Source organism: Gobio gobio, assembly GCF_949357685.1.
Source record: "Gobio gobio genome assembly, chromosome: 7".
Lineage (NCBI taxonomy): Eukaryota > Metazoa > Chordata > Actinopteri > Cypriniformes > Gobionidae > Gobio > Gobio gobio.
In genome coordinates, this window is record NC_137103.1 from 7068691 (window position 1) to 7093117 (window position 24427).

Consider the following 24427-nt stretch of genomic DNA (forward strand, 5'->3'; position numbering starts at 1 on the left):
GCCACACAGAAAGCAGCCTGGTCACTGCCATGCTATCAAAATAAAAGTAGCCTAATTGTTTATAATTATATTTACTTATGTAGTTATAAATCCTGTAGGGTAAATACAGATTCCAAGATGTTATTTATTACCGTATTTTTGCCAAGGTTAAATAAAAAAGGTTTCTCCTTCAAACATTTTAAAAAGCTTTCAGAATCATTAGTTTCTTCATGTTTTTCTCTCTTTTCGATTCTGAAGAGTGACTAGTCATGCCTGTTCTTTATAGTTATTTTTTCTTGCTCTTTTCTATTCAGTCATGCAGGCAGGGGCATAAATTTCATCTAACAGTTGGGGGGGACAATAAACATAAAATTTCTCAAGAGCAATTTTTGAAGGGGACACAAATAATACAGCCAAATTCACACTTGTAAGGATATGTGTACCACAAAAAAAAAAAAAAACATTTTGTACTTAATTGGTGTTTTGGTGCACTGAATAATTATCTAATGTCCGTTTTTTTTTCTCTCTGTCATTTTATCTGGCCAACAACACAAAGCGATAGTTGTTTAAATATGAGTAAGGTTCACCACACAGTCATATTATAATTATTAAATTATCTTGTGTCCTCCACATAGTATTTTATACTATGATTTTCAGATATTTAGATATTGAACTGCAGCAAGCCCTCTGATCTGCCACTTATCATATTGAGAAAAACCCAACACAGATCTGACAGAGCGGCCGTGCTTATATACTTTCAGTTTAGAATTAGCGCCAATTCGGGGGCGGGTTGCTTAAATTTTGGGTTCATAAACCTATTATTCTTAATGAAAGACACAGCAAGAAAACAGTACAATGACACACTCCTTTAAATAGGCTGTAGCGGAGAGCACATTCCAGGGCCCAGTTTATGGCCGGGCCCCTCTCTGACCATAACAGTGGACAAAGGTTTGCTACTTTTTGATTGGATCTTGGTGGACTGACACAAACAAACTGTCAAACGCCATCAGATAAAGATGCTAGGACAACAGCCAGACATCTCTTAAAGGGCAATAAGACCACCTCTAGTACCAAGCCCAGGAAGGACAGGACATCTCATTGGTCCACATGCAGTTTCTGCCCTTCACCCAAATCTCTAATGTCCTGGTCTATGACTGCCATAAAAATTCCACAGGACCTTAGCAGTAGTGGGTGAAAGTATGTTTGGAAAACTTAAGACTGATGTAAACTACACACATCCATTTCATACTTATTCAGAGAAATAAGTATTCTCAGTGACAGCTATTTGTAATGAAAACTGGATAATTTGTCAACTCATGCACTGAACCATGAGTGATGCAGGAGGTGTGTGTTTCGTTTTCCCTGAACATGATCCTTCTGGTGAATAGAAACCTAGAGACTCAGAGCTGAGTGTCTTTATCAGTCTCAGTGTGATCGCTGGATCTCACTCTTCATCAGGACCACTGAAGGTAGGAGAGATAACCTCGTCTACATGCACGTTTGTGAACTGTTACTAAAGTAATATAATACTATAATGTTACAGGCTATAATATAACTCAACAATATAACATAATATGCATTTTTATTTAAAAAGTTAAAAAAAGAGGCATCATAAAAATGGCATTTTGTTTTTTATTTCTATTTATCACAAGTATGAATATTTTGCATTGCGTATTTGTATACATAGTCCACAATTGTTCTTATTTTGTCTTCTGGAAAACATGTCTTTACCAACAATCTTTAAAATGTTTTTAATACCAGTTTACAAGGTTTAAGTGCTTTAAGACCTTTAAGTGCGTGCATAAAAATATTATGTATTATTTAGCAAGCATGTAAGCACCTTAATAAGAGATTAAAATTAAAATTTTCAGTAATTTAAGGTAGGCTAATTTAACACAGAGATGTACTACACTGGCTTTGATGAGGAAACTGTTTTTTTTTATATATATAAAAAATAATTTCAAATATTTAAAATGTTTGATTGACACCAGTGGTTCCTGAGGCAAAGTTGTTTAGAATGATGACATCTTAACATGATTGTGTGTATTCAAGTGGTGCAGAGCAAAATGGGTGCAGACCAAAATGGGTGGAGCTTGACATAATCCAGCTCCGCCTCTGTGGATTTAAGGGGTGGAGCTTAGGGTGATGGGCAGTCAAGCGCCACTGATTAGGTCCAGAGAGAGAGAGAGAGAGAGAGAGAGAGCTGCTGGAAGTCAAACTCCACCCATTGGCTCTGCTGTGAGCAGCATCTATCTATTACACGTCACACGTTAGCCTTCTTGAGCATCAGTGAATGTTTGCAGCTTTTGTAATAGTTGTGTATGAGTCCCTCAGTTCTTCTCAGTGTGAAAAGTTGGATCTCAAAATCTTACAGTTACTGTTATATAATACCCAGAAAATGATGGAAAATCAAAGAAGAGCATTTTGAAGAACAAGAGAACAGTGGGCAGTTTAACAAACATGAGACTCATGAACAACCATCACAAAACATGACAACTTTGGTGTAGGTTTAGGCCACAGGAGACACAAGAAAGCAAGGCAAACTAGCAACTTATAATGTGTATGGAAACAGAGATTATATTTACAGTATTATTATAACAATTACCAGGGGATAACTTTTTTACCCGCAGGAGAATGTAAAAGAAGAACGATGAGTTCAGCGTTGAGGCAAAAGAAGAAAAAGAAGTATGTGGTTTTATTCACTGCATGATTATGTAAAATTTTGGTACATTAATGTTCCTCCCTTATGAAAAATAATTGTATTGAAGTGTGCTATTAGTAAAAATAACTAAAAACAAGAAAGGATACTTTCAGTCTACTTTTCATGTACTTCTCAGAAATATATTTCAAATTTCAGGCAGCTATACTTGATTTATACTGGCAGAAAGGTCTAAGTATACACTGCCCTGCAGAATTATTAGGCACGTTGATTTTCTCATATATTTTTTTTTCCAGGCACATTTTACCAATTCCATACCACATTAATCCTAATAACTACTATTAATTTTGTATTTAATCATTTGTAAGTGATATATAATTGTTCATGAAGGCTGGAAATGAAAAACACCTTTTGTGTTTTCCTTTGTGACCTAGTTTTCCCCTGTCAGTCCTGATCATGTCTTTCACCTGTGCCAGGTTAATTAGCTCCCTCGTGTGTTCTAGTATTTATTCTCCTTGTTTCTTTCAGTCAGAAGCTTTGTCCCAAAGTGAATGGTGCACATTTCGAAGGCTGTGCACTTCAAAGGCCAGGCAAGGCGTTCGAAGTGCAGGAAGTGCACAAAGGGCGAACCGAGGGACAGGATTACCAGGTCTGAACAACAAAACCCCTCCAATTGCTAATCAAAAGTAGCGGAATCACTAAATATGCCAAAACGCGGGGGCACCCAGTAGAAATATTGCTAAAGTAAGGACAACTTAAACCTGTGGACTATAGGCTACAAACAACCCACAGCAACAGTAAATGCAGCCCAATTCCAGACTTGGCAACACTGAACCGATCGTTGTTAAATGGGCTATAGCAGGTGTGTGACAACTGACAGCAGACGTTCGTTTTTTGCTTTTTATGAGTTTTATTGGATTTTGACATGCTTCAAAGCCTGCGAAGATGGGGGACCGGACCATAAGCATGTAAATCTGTAGGTAATGGTTAAATATAGCCCAGTGTGGATATATTTCACTTTTTTTGTTATTTGAGCTGTGTATGCTAAGTATTAAGCAGTAAAAATATTTTCCTTCACCTGACCAGGTAAAATCGGAAAATGTTATTTTTCTTATTTTTCTGGGCTACACTTGAGTTACCGACCGCTACCGTCTTTCGCTGGGAAATTTAATCCTGTGCGCAAGAAATCTGATCGAGAGTCGCGGGAATGCGGACCAGTCAAATCTTTTAGTCACCAGTGTGCTATGAATTCTGGGCTAGGGTAGGCTGCGAAGTTGTGGGAAGGTTCCATCTGCTGTACCATCTGCTTTGCCTGAGAAACGGAGGGCGCATTTTGAAGTCGCTTTCGAATTGCGGCAGCCTTCGTCACGCCGCTGTGACGCAATCGCACTTCAAATGTGCGCGCCCTTCACTTTGGGACAAAGCTAGAGTCTGTCTACGTTAATGCTAACCTGCTTTATGTGTTGTCTATGCTAGTTTCCTGAGTTTCTGTTATTAAAGTTCCTGTTTCCAGTTCTTCCTCGTCTTTGTGAGTTTTCAGCACCACGTTACATAACAGATAGACGGACCCACACAGTTTTTTGTTTTTGTTTGTGGCGTTTTCCCTTGTTTGTTGCCTTTTTCCTGCCCCTCATGGACCTCCCCGCTGTGCAGCTACTCTACCTGGAGCAGGATGACTGTTCGCTGGAAGCTCATACAAGAGACTTTCTACATCTTGCGTGGCAGACGCACTACCCAGACCGCTCACTCTGTGTCTTTACCATGCCAGCATGAGCGAGCAGTCGAAGGCACGAGTTCCAGCGAACAGTTCTAAGGAGGATTTCGAAGCCTTCGTGGAATGGGTACTGGTAAATAACAACTCACCAGCTGCCATCGGCCCTGCTAAAGATACCAGTCCCACTCCACTGCCGCCAGAGACCAGCCATCCACCACTGACCGCGACCGGCACAAGGAAGTTGCCTGTGCCCACTGCAGACCGTGGAGATCAGCCTGCTGCAAAAGACAAGCCTGAACCCAGGAAGAGGTTGAGAGGAGTCATCGCCCCGGAGTCCAGACCACAACGAGAATCTGACCAGGTGCGTGAGCCGGCAACATTGTGCGTCGTGAAGAGAGTATTCGTGGAGCTTGAGGGCTGGGAAAGGAGCCCTGCAAACCACCCCGCTGTTGTGGAGGAGATGGTGAGGACCTCTGGTGGTTATCTTGAGGAACTGACTGACATTTGAGGCAACCCCTGTTTTTCCAGCACCCCCTGTTTCTCCAGCGTATCCTGTGTCTCACCCAGCCTCCCTTTCCCACCTCCTCAATCAGCCAGTTCCTCAGCCCTGCCTTCACTGCTGTCCTTCAGCCCCTGTACTCCACCCACATGCTGTGTGGACCCGCCCCTTGTCCTCAGTGCACCAGCTCTCCATCCGGCGCAGAGAATCCCCTGTCGTCGCTGCCAGTCTCTGCACTCCACTCCTAGTTTTCCCCTGTCAGTCCTGATTAGTCATGTCTTTCAGATGTGCCCTGTTAATTAGCTCCCTCATGTCTTCTAGTATTTATTTTTCTTGTGCCCATGAGAAGGAAACAATACTAGGAAACGGAAAATCCAAGGAAAATATGAATTGAAGTTATATGATAAAGTGTTAGTGCAGGTTAATACATTTAAATATCTAGGAGTGTGGTTTGATAGTAGATATAATTAGAAAAAGCATATAGATGAAATTGAGAATAAATGTAGAAAGACATTACATGCAATGAGGACTATAGCTAGCAAAGAGTGGGGAGCAGAACGAGTAGCATTGTTGTCATTATATCAAGCGTTAATTAGATCAGTGCTGGATTATGGTTGTATGATTTATGGTGCGGCATCAAGGACGCTTTTAAATCGGCTGGACAAGATACAGTATAGAGCGCTCAGAATATGTTTAGGAGCTGTGAAGTCAACTCCTATTAATGCCCTGTTGGTTGAAGCAAATGAAATACCATTAGAATTGAGAAGAATTAAATTATCTTTAATTTATTGGAAGTACATTAAGAGTTTTGTGGGAAATCCTATTGTTAAGGATGTATTAAGTAATTGTTGGGAATATGTTAATAATAAAGGAAAAGGATTTGGTTGGGAAATAAATTCTGTTGCAGATAAATTCCAGATTGTAGTGATTGAAAGTAATTTGTCACCTGTAATGGGTAAGATACCGTCTTGGATTTTTCCAGATGTTGTAATAGATTTGGAAATATTAGAAGAAGTACGAGATTGGGAGGAAGCAGGGATGGTAGCAGCTAATGTTAGAAAGCATCTACATTTTTACTGATGGGTCAAAGGATCCTAACTCAGGAATTACTGGAATAGGAATTTATATACCGGTGTTTAATGTAAAAATATCAAAAAGGCTAACTGATAATCTATCAGTATACTCTGCAGAGATGAGTGCTATCATCATAGGTTTATCATGGGTGGACGAAATAAGGCCTGATAGAGTAGTGATATGTTCTGATTCAGCATCCGCGTTAAATTCATTAGATTCACAGGAGTCAGTTAGAGTAGATTTAATTAATGAGATTTATATGCTTTTATACCAAGTGAGAAGGAAAGTGAAACCAAGTATACCAAGTGAAAAGGAAAGGAGGGATAGTTGGATTTTGTTGGGTTCCAGCACATAAAGGAGTTAACGGAAATGAAGTTGCTGATGAGCTAGCAAAAAAGGTTTTGGAAAGAGATTCAATTGATGTGAGGGTACCTCTAGGTAAAGGAGAAGTTAAATCGATTATAAAAAAAAATATTACAGGAAAATGGCAGGAAATCTGGGATAAGGACATGAAGGGCAGACATTTGTATAAAATTAGTAAATATGTAGAGTCTAATAAGAAAATAAGGGGAAGAAATAGGAAGGAAGAGGTTATGTTAACAAGATTAAGGCACGAGAGTGCACGAGAGTGGTTTATGTGAATTTTGTAAGGAAAAAGAAACAGTAGAACATGTAATATGTCATTGTAGGAAATATATTCAGGAGAGAACAGAATTAATGGAGTATCTTAGTAATAATGGACAAAAGGATTTAGATTTGGGGTATATATTAGGAGTAGAGGTTAATAGAGATAGTTTAGGTTATAGGGTTTTAATGGAATATATATATATAGTACAGGAATAGTTTATAGGATTTAAAATGTATTTAAGGGTAGTTTGATTAGGCAGGGTTCTGTGTATGGGCTGGAGGAGCTGGAGACGCAGGGTCAGCTTATACCGGAATTCTGTTTTTTTTTGTTTTTTTTTCATATGTATGAAATGAGGAAATGGGTTGTATGGAACAGTAGGTGGCGGTATGTGCTCAGTTCACCAGTCCGCCAGAAGAGAAGGAAACAATACTAATGCAATACTAGACATTGCAGTTAAAGGGTTAGTTCACCCAAAAATGAAAATTAGACCATGACTTACTCACCCTCAAGTCATCCTAGGTGTGTATGACATTCTTCTTTCACACGAATAAATCAGAGGTATATTAAAAATGTCCTGGCTCTTCCGGGCTTTATAATGGCAGTGACTTGTTGGGAAATTTTTGAAGTCCATAAAAGTGCATCTATTCATCATAAAAGCGCTCCACACTGCTTCCGGCAGTCAGCGGTACGCAAGTCGAGTTACAGTGAAAGAGTAACCCTTGATCCTTGAACCCTTTGTTCATCAACCCTGCATTGACACACGCAGAAGTGCAGAGGATAGAGCAAAACAAAACACCGGTTATGAATTAGAGTCTAAAACAAGAATTTTTAAAGAGAAAGCGCGGAGAGTTTTGATATAAGAAAAGAGGAGCTTGAGTTTGTTGCCCAGCCGTATCCACGAGAGGCGTCAAAGCTTGAGATGCACCTGTACATCGCCTCAGGGGTTACTCTTTTAGCGCAAGTCGGCTTGCTGACTGCCGTAAGTTAGTTATTTTAGTCTATAAAATTCAGTTTGCTGCATTGCTCAATGCATCACGCGCTAGCAGGTGGATATATTTCGATTCTGTACTTATTTAGCTATTTATAATTTTACTGGTTTAGTTAATTGTATTTGAATTATAATCACGGCTGCTCAAGAACACGTGTGTTTTTGCCGCACTCAGTCGTTATTGCTGGCATTTTGCACTGGTAGTTTGCACTGGTCAGAGTTTCGGTTCGTTTTGACTTGAAATTGAGCCATTGACAGGCTGTTGCCTTGATAGTTTGGGCGATATACTAAAGCGTCCTCACCTGTTCTGACTGAAGTAGTGATTAGCGTTCAGCCCTCGTGTTCAGCCTCCTCGTGTGAAGACCGAGTCGGGAAAAGACATCGACTCTCCCTGCGACTCCCCACAGAGGACACCGGTAAGGCACTTAAGTTTTTCCTTTCTCCTTTCTCTTTCCTCTCTCTTACCATGTGCTTTCAGTAAATCCCGTTGTCTCTTGACCACGCTCCTCTACTACATGCCGAAGGCAGCGCAACACTGCTAATCTGCGTCCTATTCCCTCCTCTGCTAATGCTCCTTACTCTTTTTCTGTGGGTTTATGGAACTGTCAGTCAGCTGTCAACAAAGCTGACTTCATTCCAGCCTTTGCTACTCAATCCGCTCTTAATATCTTGGCCTTGACTGAGACCTGGATCCGTCCAGAAGACTCAGCAACCCCTGCTGCTCTCTCTAACAACTTCTCCTTCTCTCACACCCCCCGCAACACTGGGAGGGGTGGAGGCACAGGTCTTCTCATTTCTAACAATTGGAAATACTCAACAAACACCTATCTGTGCAACAACAACTCATTTGAATATCATGCTATTACAGTTACATCTCCCGTTACAACCCATATTGTAGTCATTTACCGCCCTCCAGGCCAATTAGGCAACTTTGTTGAGGAGTTGGATGTGCTGCTGTCCTCATTCCCAGAGGATGGCAGCCCACTTATAGTCCTCTGTGACTTCAACATTCACATCAACAAACCTTATGCTGCAGATTTCCACTCACTCCTAGCCTCATTTGATCTCACCCACCTCAGCACCACACATACCCACAAATCTGGCAACCAACTTGACCTCATCTAAACACGCAACTGCACTACAGATAACATTTTGGTCAAACCTCTTCACATCTCTGATCATTACTTCATCACATTTAATCTACAACTTACGACTCAGGCACCACCATCTCATCTCTCCTCTGCTGTGTCATCTTCTCTTCCCTCATCCACACAATTCTCCACTATGGATGTTAACACTGCGACAGACACTTTATGTTCCACTTTAACTTCTTGTCTAGATAGTATCTGTCCTCTGTCTTCTAGGCCAGCACGGGCTACTCCCTCTAACCACACATCATCAACACATCTCTCAGCACCGGCATCTTCCCTACCACATTCAAGCAGGCTCGGGTAACTCCACTGCTTAAGAAACCCATATTAAACTCTTCACTCATAGATGACCTGTCTCTCTCCTACCATTCATAGCAAAAACCAGGTCTTCACCATACAGCTAGGTTTATCTCGGATCACCCCTTCAGGGTCGGTCAGAAACCTTGGCGTAATCTTTGATGACCAGCTGTCCTTCAAAGACCACATTTCAAAGACAGCTCGCTCATGCAGGTTTGCGCTGCACAACATCAGAAAGATTAGACCTTTCCTAACAGAGCATACAACCCATCTTCTCGTCCAGGCCCTGGTAATTTCTAGGCTTGACTACTGCAATGTGCTTCTGGCTGGACTTCCATCATGTGCGATCAAAACGCTCCAAATGATCCAGAATGCAGCAGCACGTCTTGCCTTCAACGAACCCAAAAGGGCCCATGTCACACCACTCTTCATCTCTCTGCACTGGCTGCCACTTGCTGCTCGCATCAAGTTCAAGGTGCTTACGCTCGCTTACAGATCCACCACAAGCTCAGCTCCTGCATACTTTGACTCACTCCTACAAGTCTACACCCCCGCCATTATCCTGTCAGATCGTTGCAGACTGTCCTGTGGGTTCCTGGTGTTGCTCTCCATGTCTCCTGAGAGATCGCTTCTGTTCCGGTTCCTGGACTACCGCTGGTTCTGTGTTGCCCACTGCTTCCCTGCGTCACGGTTCTGACGGATCATCTACCTGCTATTCGTCTCCAGTCTCAGTGCCTGCCTGTTCTCCTGCACTCTGGACCTTCTGTGTGCTCTGCCTCGGTCTGCCTCGGTCTCAGTTTGTCCTCATTTGTCTTCAGACTTTATGTGAGCTCTGTGCAGATTTTGTGAGAAATAAATGAGTATTTGAATCGCTATTGGATCTTCCAGTTTTCCTTTCAGTTGACGTAACAATTTTCCTAGACTTCTTCCATGCCCTAGCGTATGATGCTCTGTGCAATGTCCAAAACTAAGTACTTCAGGCACTTTCTGTGTTTCGCTGCCTCCTCATGACGGATCGCTTCCTGTACTCCTGTTGTAAGTCGCTTTGGATAAAAGCATCTGCTAAATGCATAAATGTAAATGTAAATGTACAAACACGCCACTTCGCCTTTATTAACCCCCCAGAGCCGCGAAGAGCAGTTATATGATGGATAGATGCACTTTTATGATGGATAGATGCACTTTTATGGACTTCAAAAATGACCCAACAAGTCACTGCCATTATAAAGCTTGGAAGAGCCAGGACATTTGTTAATATAACTGTCATATACACCTAGGATGACTTGAGGGAGAGTAAATCATGGGCTAATTTTCATTTTTGGGTGAGAAACAGGTGGCGAAGAAAAGACACATGATAACTGCAAAAGAATTGATAATTAAGGTGAAGAATTGAGTGTGAAACCTTCAGGAACACTTTAGTCTCCAGCAACACCATTGTCCAGAACTACAACCTACTTGGAGTCTTTCTTTCTTTCTTTCTTTCTTTCTTTCTTTCTTTCTTTCTTTCTTTCTTTCTTTCTTTCTTTCTTTCTTTCTTTCTTTTTATTTTGAACAACAACCAAAAAAAAAAAAAATATATATATATATATAATAAAAACAAAGTAAAACATACAACATTTGTGTTACCAAATAGACGCAATATCAAAAATAAAATTACATGTGTTCGAAAAGGAGCGGGATGAAGCAAAAGCTTGTTATTTTCCCACCCCTTATATAACCATACAAAATTTCATCAAAATTGTATTCTCACCACATACATCATATACTTATTGCACAACAACCATTGCACAAATACATTAAATAAAAAAATAAGAAAAAATATCTTATACTCAATCTTTTAACCCACCCTCATTATTCTTGTTCCACCTCATAACCTTTTATTAACTTGATTTTATACAGCTTATCATATAGTGATGCACATACTTTTCAGAGTAGTTCTTATATTGAGCTTTTTAAAGTTTAATTCATCTCTCAAATTATACCCACCCTGCCTCTCCATGAACATTTTTTGTATATTCTCCGGAAGTAAATTATTTCTTGCTTTAAACATGACTTGTGCCGTCTTAAATTTAACCAAATCCAAAAACTTTAATATATATGATTTCAAGAATAATGAATTTGTGTGTTCAAGATATCCAACATTATTTATAATTCTGATTGCTCTCTTTTGTAATGTGCATAACGACTGTAGGTTGGTTTTGTAGGTACTTCCCCAGATTTCCACACAATAACTTAAGTACGGCACTATGAGTGTATTATACAGCATATAGAGTGATTTATTATTCAAAATATATCTTGTTTTATTTAGTATTGCTATAGTCTTTACCAATTTTGCTTCAATGTGTTTTATATGTGGTTTCCAGCTAATATTGTGGTCTAAAATAACACCAAGAAATGTATTTTTGTAGACTCTTTCTATAATAATATTATAAATTTTCAATTCTATTTCAGGTTTAATATAATTTCCAAATAACATAATCTTTGTTTTAGCTATATTTAGTGATAATTTATTTACATCAAACCAGCGTTTTAATTTAATCATTTCATTTGCTAATGCATTCAGAAGCTGCTGTAAGTTTTCCCCTGAACAAAAAATATTTGTATCATCAGCAAACAAGATAAATTTTAAAATATTTGATACTCTACAAATATCATTAATATACACTATGAAGAGTTTTGGGCCAAGGACCGATCCCTGTGGTACTCCACAAGTCATATCCATACACACAGATTTTTGATCACCAATTTCCACAAATTGTTTCCTGCTTCTCAAATGGCTCCTTACCCAGTTCAATCCAATTCCTCTGATTCCATACCTCTCCAATTTATGTATTAAAATATCATGATTTATGGTGTCAAATGCTTTCTTTAAATCTATAAATATTCCTAACACATATTTTTTAGAATCTATACAATTAGTAATTTCCTCAATTAATTCCATTAAAGCTAAAGATGTTGATCTGTTTGTCCGGAATCCGTATTGACTTTCCTCAAGCAATTTGTGTGTTTCCATAAAATTATCTAATCTTTCTGTAAACAGTTTTTCCAGGATTTTGGAGAACTGTGGAAGTATAGAAACAGGCCTGTAATTTGTGAAAAGGTGTTTATCTCCTGTTTTATATAATGGAATTACTTTTGCTACTTTCATTTTTTCTGGAAATTTACCAAGTTGAAAAGACAAATTAGCAATATGAGTTAATGGGTCTGAAATGTCTTCAATCACTTTTTTACTATACTCATATCAATATTATTCCAGTCCACAGAATATTTATTTTTGCAATTTCTTACTAGGTCTACTATCTCGTTCCTTTCCACTGCTCTTAGAAAAATAGAGCTTGGGTTTCTATCCCAAAGATCCTCCACCACTCCTACTGATGTTTCTGAATCATTTATTATTTTTACTAAATTTGGTCCCACATTTACAAAAAAATTATTGAAACCATTAACCACATCTTCTTTATTTTTAAAATTTAAATTTAAAATTATATTTGTATTTTTTGTTTCATTTCTAATTATACCATTTAGAATGTTCCATAAACCTTTCATATTATTTTTATTAATCTCTAATATTTTATTGTAATATTCTTTTTTACACCCCCTCATAATACTAATTAATTTATTCTTATACTTTTTATATTTATTTTCAGCTTCTTGGGTGCAATATTTAATAAAGTGTCTATATAGTGTGTTTTTCTTCTTACAGGCATTTAATAATCCTTTTGTGATCCATGGACTATTTGTTTGACTACTCTGCTTGTTTCTATATTGTTTTATAGGACAGTTTTTATCATACAATGATGTAAAAATATATAGAAAATCATTATACGCTTTATCAATGTCATTCTCCTCATATACTATATTCCAATTTTGTTCCATTAATTCACTCTTGAACGCATTTATGTTTTCTACCGTTCTTACTCTTTTGTATGATGTGATATAACTAATATCATTAGGTTTTCTATACTTACAATGATACACAATAAAAACAGGTAAATGATCACTAATGTCATTATATAATAGTCCACTCTCTATATTGTCATCCATAATATTTGTAAATATATTATCAATTAATGTGGCACTATGACATGTGATTCTACTGGGTCTACTGATTGTTGGATACAAACCCATGCTATACATTATATTAATGAAATCTTCTGTCAATTTGTGTTTTTTTGGATTTAATAAATCTATATTAAACTCTCCACATATGAACATAGTCTTTTTCGATATTTTAGTGAATAGTTTTTCCATCCAATCATTAAATAATGCAATGTTTGATCCAGGGGTTCTGTATATACAACTCACAACAAAGTTTTTTGACTTTTCCATACATATTTCTATTGTAATGCATTCCAACAAGTCATCAACAATTGCTGTCATACCCTCCACCACCTTATACTTCAGACTATTATGCACATATACTGCCACACCTCCTCCACTTCTATTCACTCTATTTCTATAATTCAATTCATAATCCTCAATCTCAAAGTCCACCCCTTTTTCATCACTAAGCCAGGTCTCTGAAATCGCTATGATGTTGAATAGATTCTTTAATTGTTTTAAATAATCTTTAATGCTTTGAAAATTGGCATATAGACTTCTACTATTAAAATGGATTATTGAAATATCTTTCCCTAGTTGGAATGTTATATTGAATTGCTCATCTGTGTAATATCTACAACTGTTATTAATATTAATAAGTAAGTTATTTTCCGGATCAATGTTATTTTCTATATCTTGCATTTTATATTCGGTATATACAAAATTTTCTAATCCCGGTGTACCTAACTTTTTATTTTCAACAGATGACATAGTTGTCTTTTTATGATCTTTTCATTCTTAGGTATTTTGCATTACCTTGTCTCCTTTACCTTACTGATATTTCTTCAGATCCTCCAGATCCCTAATAACTTGCACTTTGGCTTGTTCTGGTGTTCCATTCGTCTTGATGAAGATTTTACAATTGGAAGTCCATGTAGATTGTATTTTTTTCTGTCTTCTAAGGAGTCGGGCCTTACTGGCAATGTCCGCGTTTTTCTTTGTCAAATGTTCATTCAGAGACACATCCGTGCCCTTCAGCCTTCTTCCTTGTTTCAACAGTTCCCTCTTATGTTTCCTGTTTGTGAACCGAATTATTATGGCTGGTTTGTCCATCTTATTTCTCCGTGGGAGAGTATGACAAGCTTCAATGTTGTCCCTGTCCAACTCAATCCTCGATGAGTGTAGGAACGCCGTCACCTGTTGTTCAATCGATGCAGCGTCTTGATCACTCGTCTCTCCTTCATTCCGTGTCGCCACCGCTCTAGCCTAAGAGCGAGGTTTGATATCCAACCCAATGAGTATAATGACATTCATCCTGGTATATTGTTCCAAATCGGCCACTCGGTTTTCCAGTGCCATTATCTGCTTTTCTTTTTCAATGTTTTGAAGCCTGAGAGCTTTAACTTCCTCCACCAAGCTCATGATGGTTTTCTGCTGTTGTCTTACAACAGAAACCTCCTCCGTCAACATGTCGAGAGATCGCTTTATATCGTCAACCTCCTCGGCCTGATTTCTTTTCTCCACAGCAACAACAAACAATTCAATAGTTCTCCTGGTTGATTAGAGCACACACTCAGCACGCAGTCTCAACCCTTTGCCCGGACTTGATCAACAGAGTCTCCAGAAGTGCAAGGTGTCAGGATCTCCAATGATCACAAATGAGAGTGCCCGTGATTACCACCAAAGGGCACTCCATCCCGGACTGTTACTTCATCTAAAGACTACATTACCCATAATCCTCTTTGCCCGGACTCATCAGCACTCATTGTTTACACATGTGTCTCATTTACCTCATTACCTCAGCCTATATAAACCATGTTCATTATGTCATTCATTGCGAAGTTGTTTAGTGTAACAACTGCAATTCTGAGCATTCTCCCTGGTTTCTTGTCTGTCAGTTTTTGGAGAACACTCACACTTGAAGAACACATTCAGAGGTTCCTGGTTGCTAATGCTTCTGATTTACCTGACTGTGCTCTCATAGACTTTTTCTGTTACAGGCTTAACCCTCTTCTCAAGAACATATTAATTCATGAAGCTCCTCGAAGTTCTTTCAGTGACTTTCTTGACTATGCATTGTGGATAAGCAGGTCCCCGTTCACCATGGGAGTGGCAGACGAGGAAGCTTTGCATAAACAATTTTTGGCAGGGGGCTATGTGAGACAAGCTCCGATGGCCATGGAGCTTGGTCAGCACTTTCCATCTGTGCCCACTCTGTTGACAACCCCAGTGCTTACATCGCTTGCCATTACAGTCCAGTCAGAGCCGTCAGCTGCCACCACAGTCCAGTCAGAGCCGCCAGTCGTCAACATAGACCAGTCAGAGCTGCCAACCGCCATTACAGTCCGTCCAGAGACTGCTCTAGCCATTGACCAGAGTCCATAGAGGGCTACAGCCCGTGACCAACGTCCAGAGAGGGCTCCAGCCCGTGACCAGCGTCCAGAAAGGGCTCCAGCCACTGACCAGCGTCCAGAGATGGCTCCAGCCACTGACCAGCGTCCAGAGAGGGCTCAAGCCACTGACCAGCATCCAGAGATGGCTCCAGACACTGACCAGTGTCCAGAGATGGCTCCAGCCACTGACCAGCATCCAGAGATGGCTCCAGCCACTGACCAGCGTCCAGAGAGCGCCCCGCCTCCTTCCGCCACGAGTCCAGAGAGGAATCCGCCTCCTTCTGCCACGAGTCCAGAGAGGACTCCGCCTCCTTCCGCCACGAGTCCAGAGAGGACTCCGCCTCCTTCCGCCACGAGTCCAGAGAGGACTCCGCCTCCTTCCGCCAAGAGTCCAGAGAGGACTCCGCCTCCTGTCACGAGTCCAGAGAGGACTCTGACCGGGCCACCTGCTCAGTCTGCTCCGCCGTGGGGGTCTTCAAACCCGTCTCCGCTGCTGTGATGGTCGTCTGCTCTGCCGTGGGGGTCTTCAAGACAGTCTGCACTGCTGTAGTGGTCTTCTGCTCCGCCGTGGGAGTCTTCAAACCCGTCTCTGCTGCTGTGGTGGTCGTCTGCTCCGCCGTGGGGATCTTCAAGACAGTCTGCACTGCTGTAGTGGTCATCTGCTCAGCCTGTTCCGCCCTGGCTGCTTGCTCTGCCTGAGTCTCCAGGCCCTCTTCGGCTCCACGGGCTTGGCCCTCCATCCCGCCCCCAGTTCTGCCTCCACTCCACCACCCTCCTGGATAGTTTAGGAGCGTCTGGAAGCTGCTCCTTTGAGTGGGGGCTATGTCACGATCACAAATGAGAGTGCCCATGATTACCACCAGAGGGCACTCCATCCCGGACTGTTACTTCATCTAAAGACTACATTACCCATAACCCTTTGGCCGGACTCATCAGCACTCATTGTTTACCTGTGTCTCATTTACCTCAGCCAATATAAACCATGTTCGTTTTGTCATTCATTGCGAAGTCTTGTTTATTGTAACAACTGCAATTCTGAGCGTTCTCTCTGGTTTCTTGTCTGTCGGTTTTTGGATTACCTGCCTGTCCTTGGATTACTCTTTTGCCCGTGTTCCCTGCCTTGTTGTGTTTGCCTGATTGGACTGATTACCTGTTATGACCTCTTGCCTGTTTGTTGAATACGAGTGTGGATTACCCTTTAAAATAAAGCTGCATTTGGATCCTCAACCTTCTGTCTCAGAGCAGTTCCGTTACACTCAGACACTTAAGTTCTCTTAAGTCTTAAGAATCCTAAAAAAAAATTACCCCCACTTAATAAGAATCATATGCTGAAGTGTTGTAAAATGCATGAAGACAGAGAGTGACTTATGAAGGACCAGCACCTTGTACCACTGTTTGAAGAATTAATCTTCCAGAATCTGGCAGTAAATTGTGGGAGTTAATTTTTAGTCCATCTCTGCAAAACTGACTTTCGGATAGGAGATGGACTAAAAATGAACTCCCAAAACTTAATGCACTCGTGGCGCAGCATTTGCAACAACTCCTCAGAAAATGATTTTTTTTATTTGCTCTTTTATACCATTTCGACGGGTTCTGGCGGGCTTTTTCCCCATAGGCTCATGCAGTTTCACTCTGTTATTCTATAATCTTCAGTAATCTGAGAAAAAGGAGTTTTCCCATTGCGTCTAGCAGCGAACTGCGTCGAAAGGGAACTATGAATCACATTGGCAAATATGGCGGTGGCGCGCACTGTATATCACTTTATTATTAATAAAGTGGAAAAGAAACTGTGTGCATAAGTCATGAAATTACCAAAAACTACCAATAAATTACATTCAGTTCATTATATTCATAGTGAGAAGTTTCCATTTGTTTCATTAATAGTTCATGTTAGCATTGTGTATTTACCATGGTAACTGTTGTTTCCGTAAACTCCAAAATCCCTCTTTATTTTCACTGTTTTGTATATTTTTGATGACTGTGGTGGCTCATACCATGTTACTACATAAAGTATACTTAAAAATACACTTGAACATTACTTAAGTATACTTCATTAAATTAACTTAAAATAAACCTTTTCGTAAGGGCTGTTTGTCTGTGTTTCCTTTGCTAGTTATGTTCACATGTGTTCCTGGTTATGTTAATTATCCCTGTATGTATTTAAAGGTCCCATGGCATGACATTTTCATTTTATGAGGTTTTTCAACATTAATATGAGTTCCCCTAGCCTGAATATTGTCCCCAAGTGGATAGAAATGTTGATCGGTGGAAACCCGAGTTCTGACTGTCTTTCTCTGCCTTCTCTGAAAATGACAGGCCAGACGAGTCAATCCTGAAGTCTCCTGGTTTGACGTCCAAGCAGGAACGGTTACCTCCCTTTCCTCCACCCAGAGAATCTGGCACGCCCATGCAAACGCTCGAGAGATCATTGCATGTGAAAGAGTGAACGCTGGCAGTTTCTCAGTGTTTGGATGTACAAATGAAAACAGAAGTCTTTTTTCAGTTCCTTCTGATCTGTGATTTCTTATGTGTAGCTAATTATTTATTATTCGTGCACACACTGCGGCTTCTCTCTCTCCCGACAGAACGGCGTTTTCGTGTTTTCTATCTTGTGAGTCAGTGTTTTTGTACGTCCTCGTCGCGTCTATCTGTTCTACAATGTGCATACAGTCGTTTCTGCTCAACATCAGCAGAGCCACATCTTTAGAGAAACCTCACACACACCGAAGCTCAGCCTTCAACATCCCCGACCCCCAGTACTGCATCTGGCCCACAGCGGAGGCACCAAACGCGGCGCGAGATTAGGCAGAAGGGGGGTAAGTGTGAGCATATCCGGGCTAGGCTAGGCAGCTATCCCCACAATAAACTGGATTACATTCGATTACTGCTGTTTTGTCTTGGTTTGCGCTGTGTACTCAATGCGCGTCACTGACGCTTTTCATATGATAGGAACATCTAAAAATAATGCTATTATCAACACTTACTCGTAACTCGTTCATCTCGACAGCTGTAATGGTACTTTGCATGTGTTACAAAGTTGGTAATAATGATGAAGACGGACTCGGTGTGACTGGGACTCGTGTTTATTCAGAACTCTCAGATACAAACACAATAAACTCGCACTGACTGACAGCGCTCTCATAACTCAGCAGTTACTATAAATAACTTTGTTAGCAATCGCTCCGTCTCCGTGATGTCCGGTTCGCGAACAAATCATTCTTTTGAACCGGTTCTTTTTAGTGAACCGAATCAGTTCACCAAATTGGACTGAATCGTTCTAAACGGTTCGCGTCTCCAGTCAGCGCTGATCCATAATTTACTAAAGTTACTAACTTTCTGACATGAGTGACAGCCCCTCCGACTAGAAATAAACTAATAACCTGAAGTATATGCTGTAACTACAACAGTTCACTGAACTGAGACTGACAGAACTGATGAGAAGGGAACTCAGGTCCATCCGTCTCTCTGGCAGCAGCTCGTGCCTGCTCATGCCTCGTAGACCTCGTTAAACCACGCCCCCTCCGCTCATTTAAAATGCAAAGATGTCAGCCAATCACAACAGTGGGCGTTTTTATTGAAGTCTCACAGCAGACACGCCTCTTGTAACAGGGCATTCAGCCACAGGGCAAACAGCAGTATAGAAAAAATGCCTTTTATTTCTAAATTATGACATTTTATGATGTAAAACTCATACTAACAATATAAGTACACCTCAGGAAACATTATAAAATAATAGAAAAATGCCATGCCATGGGACCTTTAAGCACTGATTTTCCCTTGTTCGTCCCTAGTAAAATCTAAAACTAATACAGTGTTGAAGGATATTGAGAGTCATCAGATAAAGCATGTTTAGGAAAAAACAGTAGGCTAATGTTTTATTATGTTCAAATAATATCGAGCATGGGCCTACTAACAATTTATTTATTAAGCTTGTACTAAGTCTATTACACAGTGAACCTTGAATCTGCTCTGCATGTGTTTTGTGCAGTTTGTGATAAACTTTACATTTTTTAATGCAGAAATAAATTTGGTGCGACGTCTCCACCGTTCATTGATTACTTGAAGGAAATTTTGAGAAGGTACCCAGATGGGGGACAAATATTGAAGGTAGGCAAATGTCTTCATTGTCAAATGGTATGCATCTTATATCACATCATATCTGTTGATAATATTAATCCTGTCACATATCAGGAGCTGATCCAGAATGCGGATGATGCAGGAGCTTCACGTGTGGTGTTTATTCATGATGAAAGGCATTATGGAACTCAGAGCCTGTGGACTGAAGAGCTCGGAAAGCATCAAGGTATTTGAGTCATAAACACTGGGATCAGATTTAAGAGGTGGTCATGCTACATAAGCTTTCTAAATTACTTTAGAGCCCACAATAAAGGATATTACAGCCTAGGACTTTGCATTTGTCCTCATTCATACGTCTCAACCATAAAGAGTTTTGCAACTATACCTTCTAGCTTTTTTTTAATGGGAAATATGTTTTGAGATCTACACTGAGAACTACACTGAACAAAATTATAAACACAACACTTTTGTTTTTGCCCCCATTTTTCATGAGCTGAATTCAAAGATCTAAGACTTTTTCTATGTACACAAAAGGCCTATTTCTATTATATATTTATGCATTTTGGCAGACGCTTTTTTCCAAAGCGACTTACAGTACCCTAATTACAGGGACAATCCCCCTGGAGCAACATGGAGTAAAGTGCCTTGCTCAAGGACACACTGGTGGTGACCACTGGGATCGAACCAGCAACCTTCTGTATATCAGTTCCATGGTTTAACCCACTGGACCACCATCTTAATTTTTCACCATCTTCATATTTCTCTCAAATATTGTTCACAAATCTGTGTTAGTGAGCACTTCTCCTTTGCCGAGATAAACCACCCACCTCACAGGTGTGACATATCAAGATGCTGATTAGACAGCATGATTATTGCACAGGTGTGCCTTAGGCTGGCCACAATAAAAGGCCACTCTATGCAGTTTTAGGGGTGTGCAGTTTTATCACACAGCACAATGCCACAGATCTCGCAGGTTTTGAGGGAGCGTGCAATTGGCATGCTGACTGCAGGAATGTCCACCAGAGCTGTTGCCCATGAATTCAATGTTAATTTCTCTATCATAAGCCGTCTCCAAAGGCGTTTCAGAGAATTTGGCAGTACATCCAACCGGCCTCACCTCCACATCCAGCATCTTCACCTCCAAGATCGTCTGAGACCAGCCACCTGAACAGCTACTGCAACAATCGGTTTGCATAACCAAAGCATTTCTGCACAAACTGTCAGAAACCGTCTCAGGGAAGCTCATCTGCATGCTTGTTGTCCTCATCGGGGTCTCGAACTGACTGCAGTTTGTCATCGTAACCGACTTGAGTGGGCAAATGCTCACATTCGATGTCGTCTGGCAATTTGGAGAGGTGTTCTCTTCACGGATGAATCCTGGTTTTTACTGTACAGGGCAGATGGCAGACAGCGTGTATGGTGTCGTGTGTTTGAGCGGTTTGCTGATGTCAACGTTGTTGATCGAGTGGCCCATGGTGGCAGTGGGGTTATGGTATGGGCAGGCGTGTGTTATGGACAACGAACACAGAGAAACCGTGATGAGATCCTGAGGCCCATTGTTGTGCCATACATCCTCGACCATCACCTTATGTTGCAGCATGATAATGCACAGCCCCATGTTGCAAGGATCTGTACACAATTCCCGGAGGCTGAAAACACCCCAGTTCTTGCACCGGACATGTCACCCATTGAGCATGTTTGGGATGCTCTGGATTGGCGTATACGACAGCTTGTTCCAGTTCCTGCCAATATCCATCAACTTCTCACAGCCATTGAAGAGGAGTGGACCAACAATCCACAGGCCACAATAAACAAAAAGATCAACTCTATGTGAAGGAGATGTGTTGCACTGCGTGAGGCAAATAGTGGTCACACCAGATACTGACTGCTTTTCCCCCCAGTACAGTAAAACTGCATATTTTAGAGTGGCTTTTTATTGTGGCCAGCCTAAGGCACACCAGTGCAATAATCATGCTGTCTAATCAGCATCTTGATATGCCACACCTGTGAGGTGGATGGAAAATCCCAGACCTATTGTCACATCTGTTCTGTGTCTGGCACCTTGTGGGACTTTTATGTTGTAGTTTATCTGTGCATTGTCTGTGTTCTTTTCTGTGTCCTGTTTGCTGTGGAGTTTTGTAGTTCTTGTAGTTTTTCATGTTGATTTCATGAAAGGTGTTTCCCATTCACCACTCTCCTTGTTATCTTGTTAGCCTTGTTCCTTTGTGTATATATACCCCAGTGATTCAGTTGTTCTCTGTCGGTCGTTGTTTAATGTCATGCAGGTTTTCCCGTGTTTTCTTTTGTGGTTTTTCTCAGTGTTATTTTGTTCCTGGTTCTTTTTAAATGTTTATTTTCATTAAATTCTCCCTGCATTTGGATCCCTCATCTCTGCCTGCCGCCTGTGATTTCCCTTGTGTTCCGTGACACCTAGGAGAAATTAACAGAATTATAAGTTTTCACAAGAAGCTTTGTGCAGAAATGCTTCGGTTACTAACGTAACCTCGGTTCCCTAAGATGAGGGAACGAGTATTGCGTTTGCTAAACGCTTATGGGGGGAATTCCTTTCCTCGAGATATTGAAGCAAATTTTTATCCAAAAATACCTTTTACACGCAGTGCAGCTGCACAACTCTCAGTAGGAAGCAGCTGCGTGCTGATTGGCTGTGCCGCTGAAACTGCAGCAACTTATAGCGAGACCGCGGGGTGGGACGGACCAATCAGGTCCTTCTAAATTACCGCCAGAAGGGGCAACAGAATTTGCATAGCCAATGGTATATAAGACCCTGTCTCGCAAGGTTAGTCAGGTTAATCGACTGAAGCGACTCCTGAGCAAGTAAGCAAGCACGGCAAACAAACGCAATACTCGTTCCCTCATCTTAGGGAACCGAGGTTACGTTAGTAACCGAAGCGTTCCCTTACGAGAGTACTCTCGTATTGCGTTTGCTAAATGCTTATGGGGGACCAATGCAAAACGCCGTGCTTGCTTAACGGCTCTAAAGCCGACGACACCAAACCCAGGCCAACCTAGGTGGGCCCGTAATATGATATCAAGAAGTCCCAAAATGAGCCAGACCTGAGTCGGGCCTTTAATGAGAATGAACACGATATACGTGCAATAATATAATGTATAGACCAGACATAGTCGGGCCAGGAATAATGAATGGCCAGATAATTCGAGCCGTATAAGGAATGTGCTTATGACTTATACAATATTTAACCCAGACCGGACTTTTCGAGCCTTAAGGGGTTAAATCTGTTTACACAGCAAGAAGCCCAGCTTGTAAGGCCGGAACATCTAAATTATAGAATCTGATAACAGTGGACGGGGAGGCCCAGCCTGCCGCCGCACAGATATCATTCAGAGAAATGCCAGTAGACCAAGCCCACGAAGAGGCCATGCCTCTAGTAGAATGGGCTTTGATGCCTAAAGGGCAGCTGAGATCTTTAGACTCATAGGCCAGTGAGATAGCATCCACTATCCAACATGACAAGGTCTGCTTTGTAACCGCGCACCCTCGGGTGCAGCCGCCAAAGCATACAAAGAGCTGTTCAGTTTGCCTGTAAGCAGCGGAACGCTCTATGTATATTCTCAGCGCTCTGACAGGACAGAGCAAATTAGCATCTTCTTCATCTATCGGTGATGAAAGTGCTGAGAGTGAAATGACCTGTGCTCTGAATGGAGTTGAAAGCACTTTAGGTACATATCCATGTCTTGGTTTGAGGACGACTTTGGAGTCGTTTGGCCCAAATTCCAGACACGAGGCGCTCACAGAGAGCACGTGCAGATCACCCACTCGCTTAACTGACGCGATCGCCAGCAGAAAAGCGGTCTTTAGTGACAGGAGCTTTAAGCTCACCGAATGCAGAGGCTCAAATGCAGAGCTCTTCATGGCATCCAGGACCGTGTACAGGTCCCATATAGGGACTGAAGGGGGGCGAGGTGGGTGAAGCCTTCTAGCCTCTTTAAGGAAGCGAACAATGAGATCGTTCTTTCCTAGTGACAGTCCGTTCACTTGAATGTGATACGCTGCTATAGCAGCCACATAAACTTTGAGCGTGGAGGGGGAACGACCCGCGTCCAGAAGCTCTTGTAAAAATGTAAGCACTTCTGACACTTCACAATCATGTGGGGTCAGACTTTGCGCTTTACACCAGTCCGAAAAGCCTGAATAGAGCCGCCTGGTCGCGGGGGCTCTAGCTTCAGTAATAGTATTCAATACATTTTCAGAGAGGTTCTCATTTACCCGTTGATGGGTCAGACATGAAGCGCCCATAGATCGGGACAGGGATGCCAGATCTGCCGTTCCGCCTGCATGAGGAGGTCTCTCCTCAGCGGAATCGGCCAAGGATCTGTATCTGACATCTGACTCAGTAGTGAGAACCAAGGTTGATTTCTCCAAAGCGGGGCTATTAAAAGCACAGCGCATTTGCTCTCCCTGATCCTCTCTATGACCTGAGGTAACATTGAGATTGGGGGAAAAGCATAAAGAGGAAGGTTGGGCCATTCGTGGGCCAACGCATCCTTGTGCTTGGAGAAATATATTCGGCATTGAGCATTGTCTTGTGAGGCAAAAAGATCCACTTTTGCCTCTCCAAACCTGCCCCAAATTGTCTGAATTGCATGTGGGTGAAGAGACCACTCTGCAGGGGACACTTTGCCCCTGGACAGCATGTCCGGACCCAAATTCAGAATGCCTGGCACATGAGTCGCTCTCAGCGAGCTCAGATTGTGCTCTGCCCATATTAGGACTTCTTCCGCCATTGTGTGCAGATCGATAGATTTCAGACCGCCTTGGCGATTTATATAGGCTACCACCAACCTGCTGTCCATTCGGACCAGGACATGGTGGTGCTTTATGTACGGAAGGAAAGCCCTTAGCGATAGCGAGACCGCTTTCATCTCTAGACAGTTTATGTGAAGGCTC

The 24427-nt window shown here is 41.4% G+C and overlaps 1 protein-coding gene across 1 annotated transcript in view; it reads left to right on the forward strand.

The window, feature by feature from the left end:
• Positions 1–2629: 2629 nt before the first annotated feature.
• LOC307129016 (sacsin-like) overlaps positions 2630–24427 on the forward strand; it is a gene marked incomplete at its 5' end in the record, with an annotated part of 46182 nt that continues 24384 nt past the window's right edge. The window contains 3 exon segments of the mRNA XM_079821128.1: positions 2630–2664; positions 19443–19530; positions 19615–19726. Of these exon segments, the coding sequence (XP_079677254.1) occupies positions 2630–2664; positions 19443–19530; positions 19615–19726 (235 nt within the window).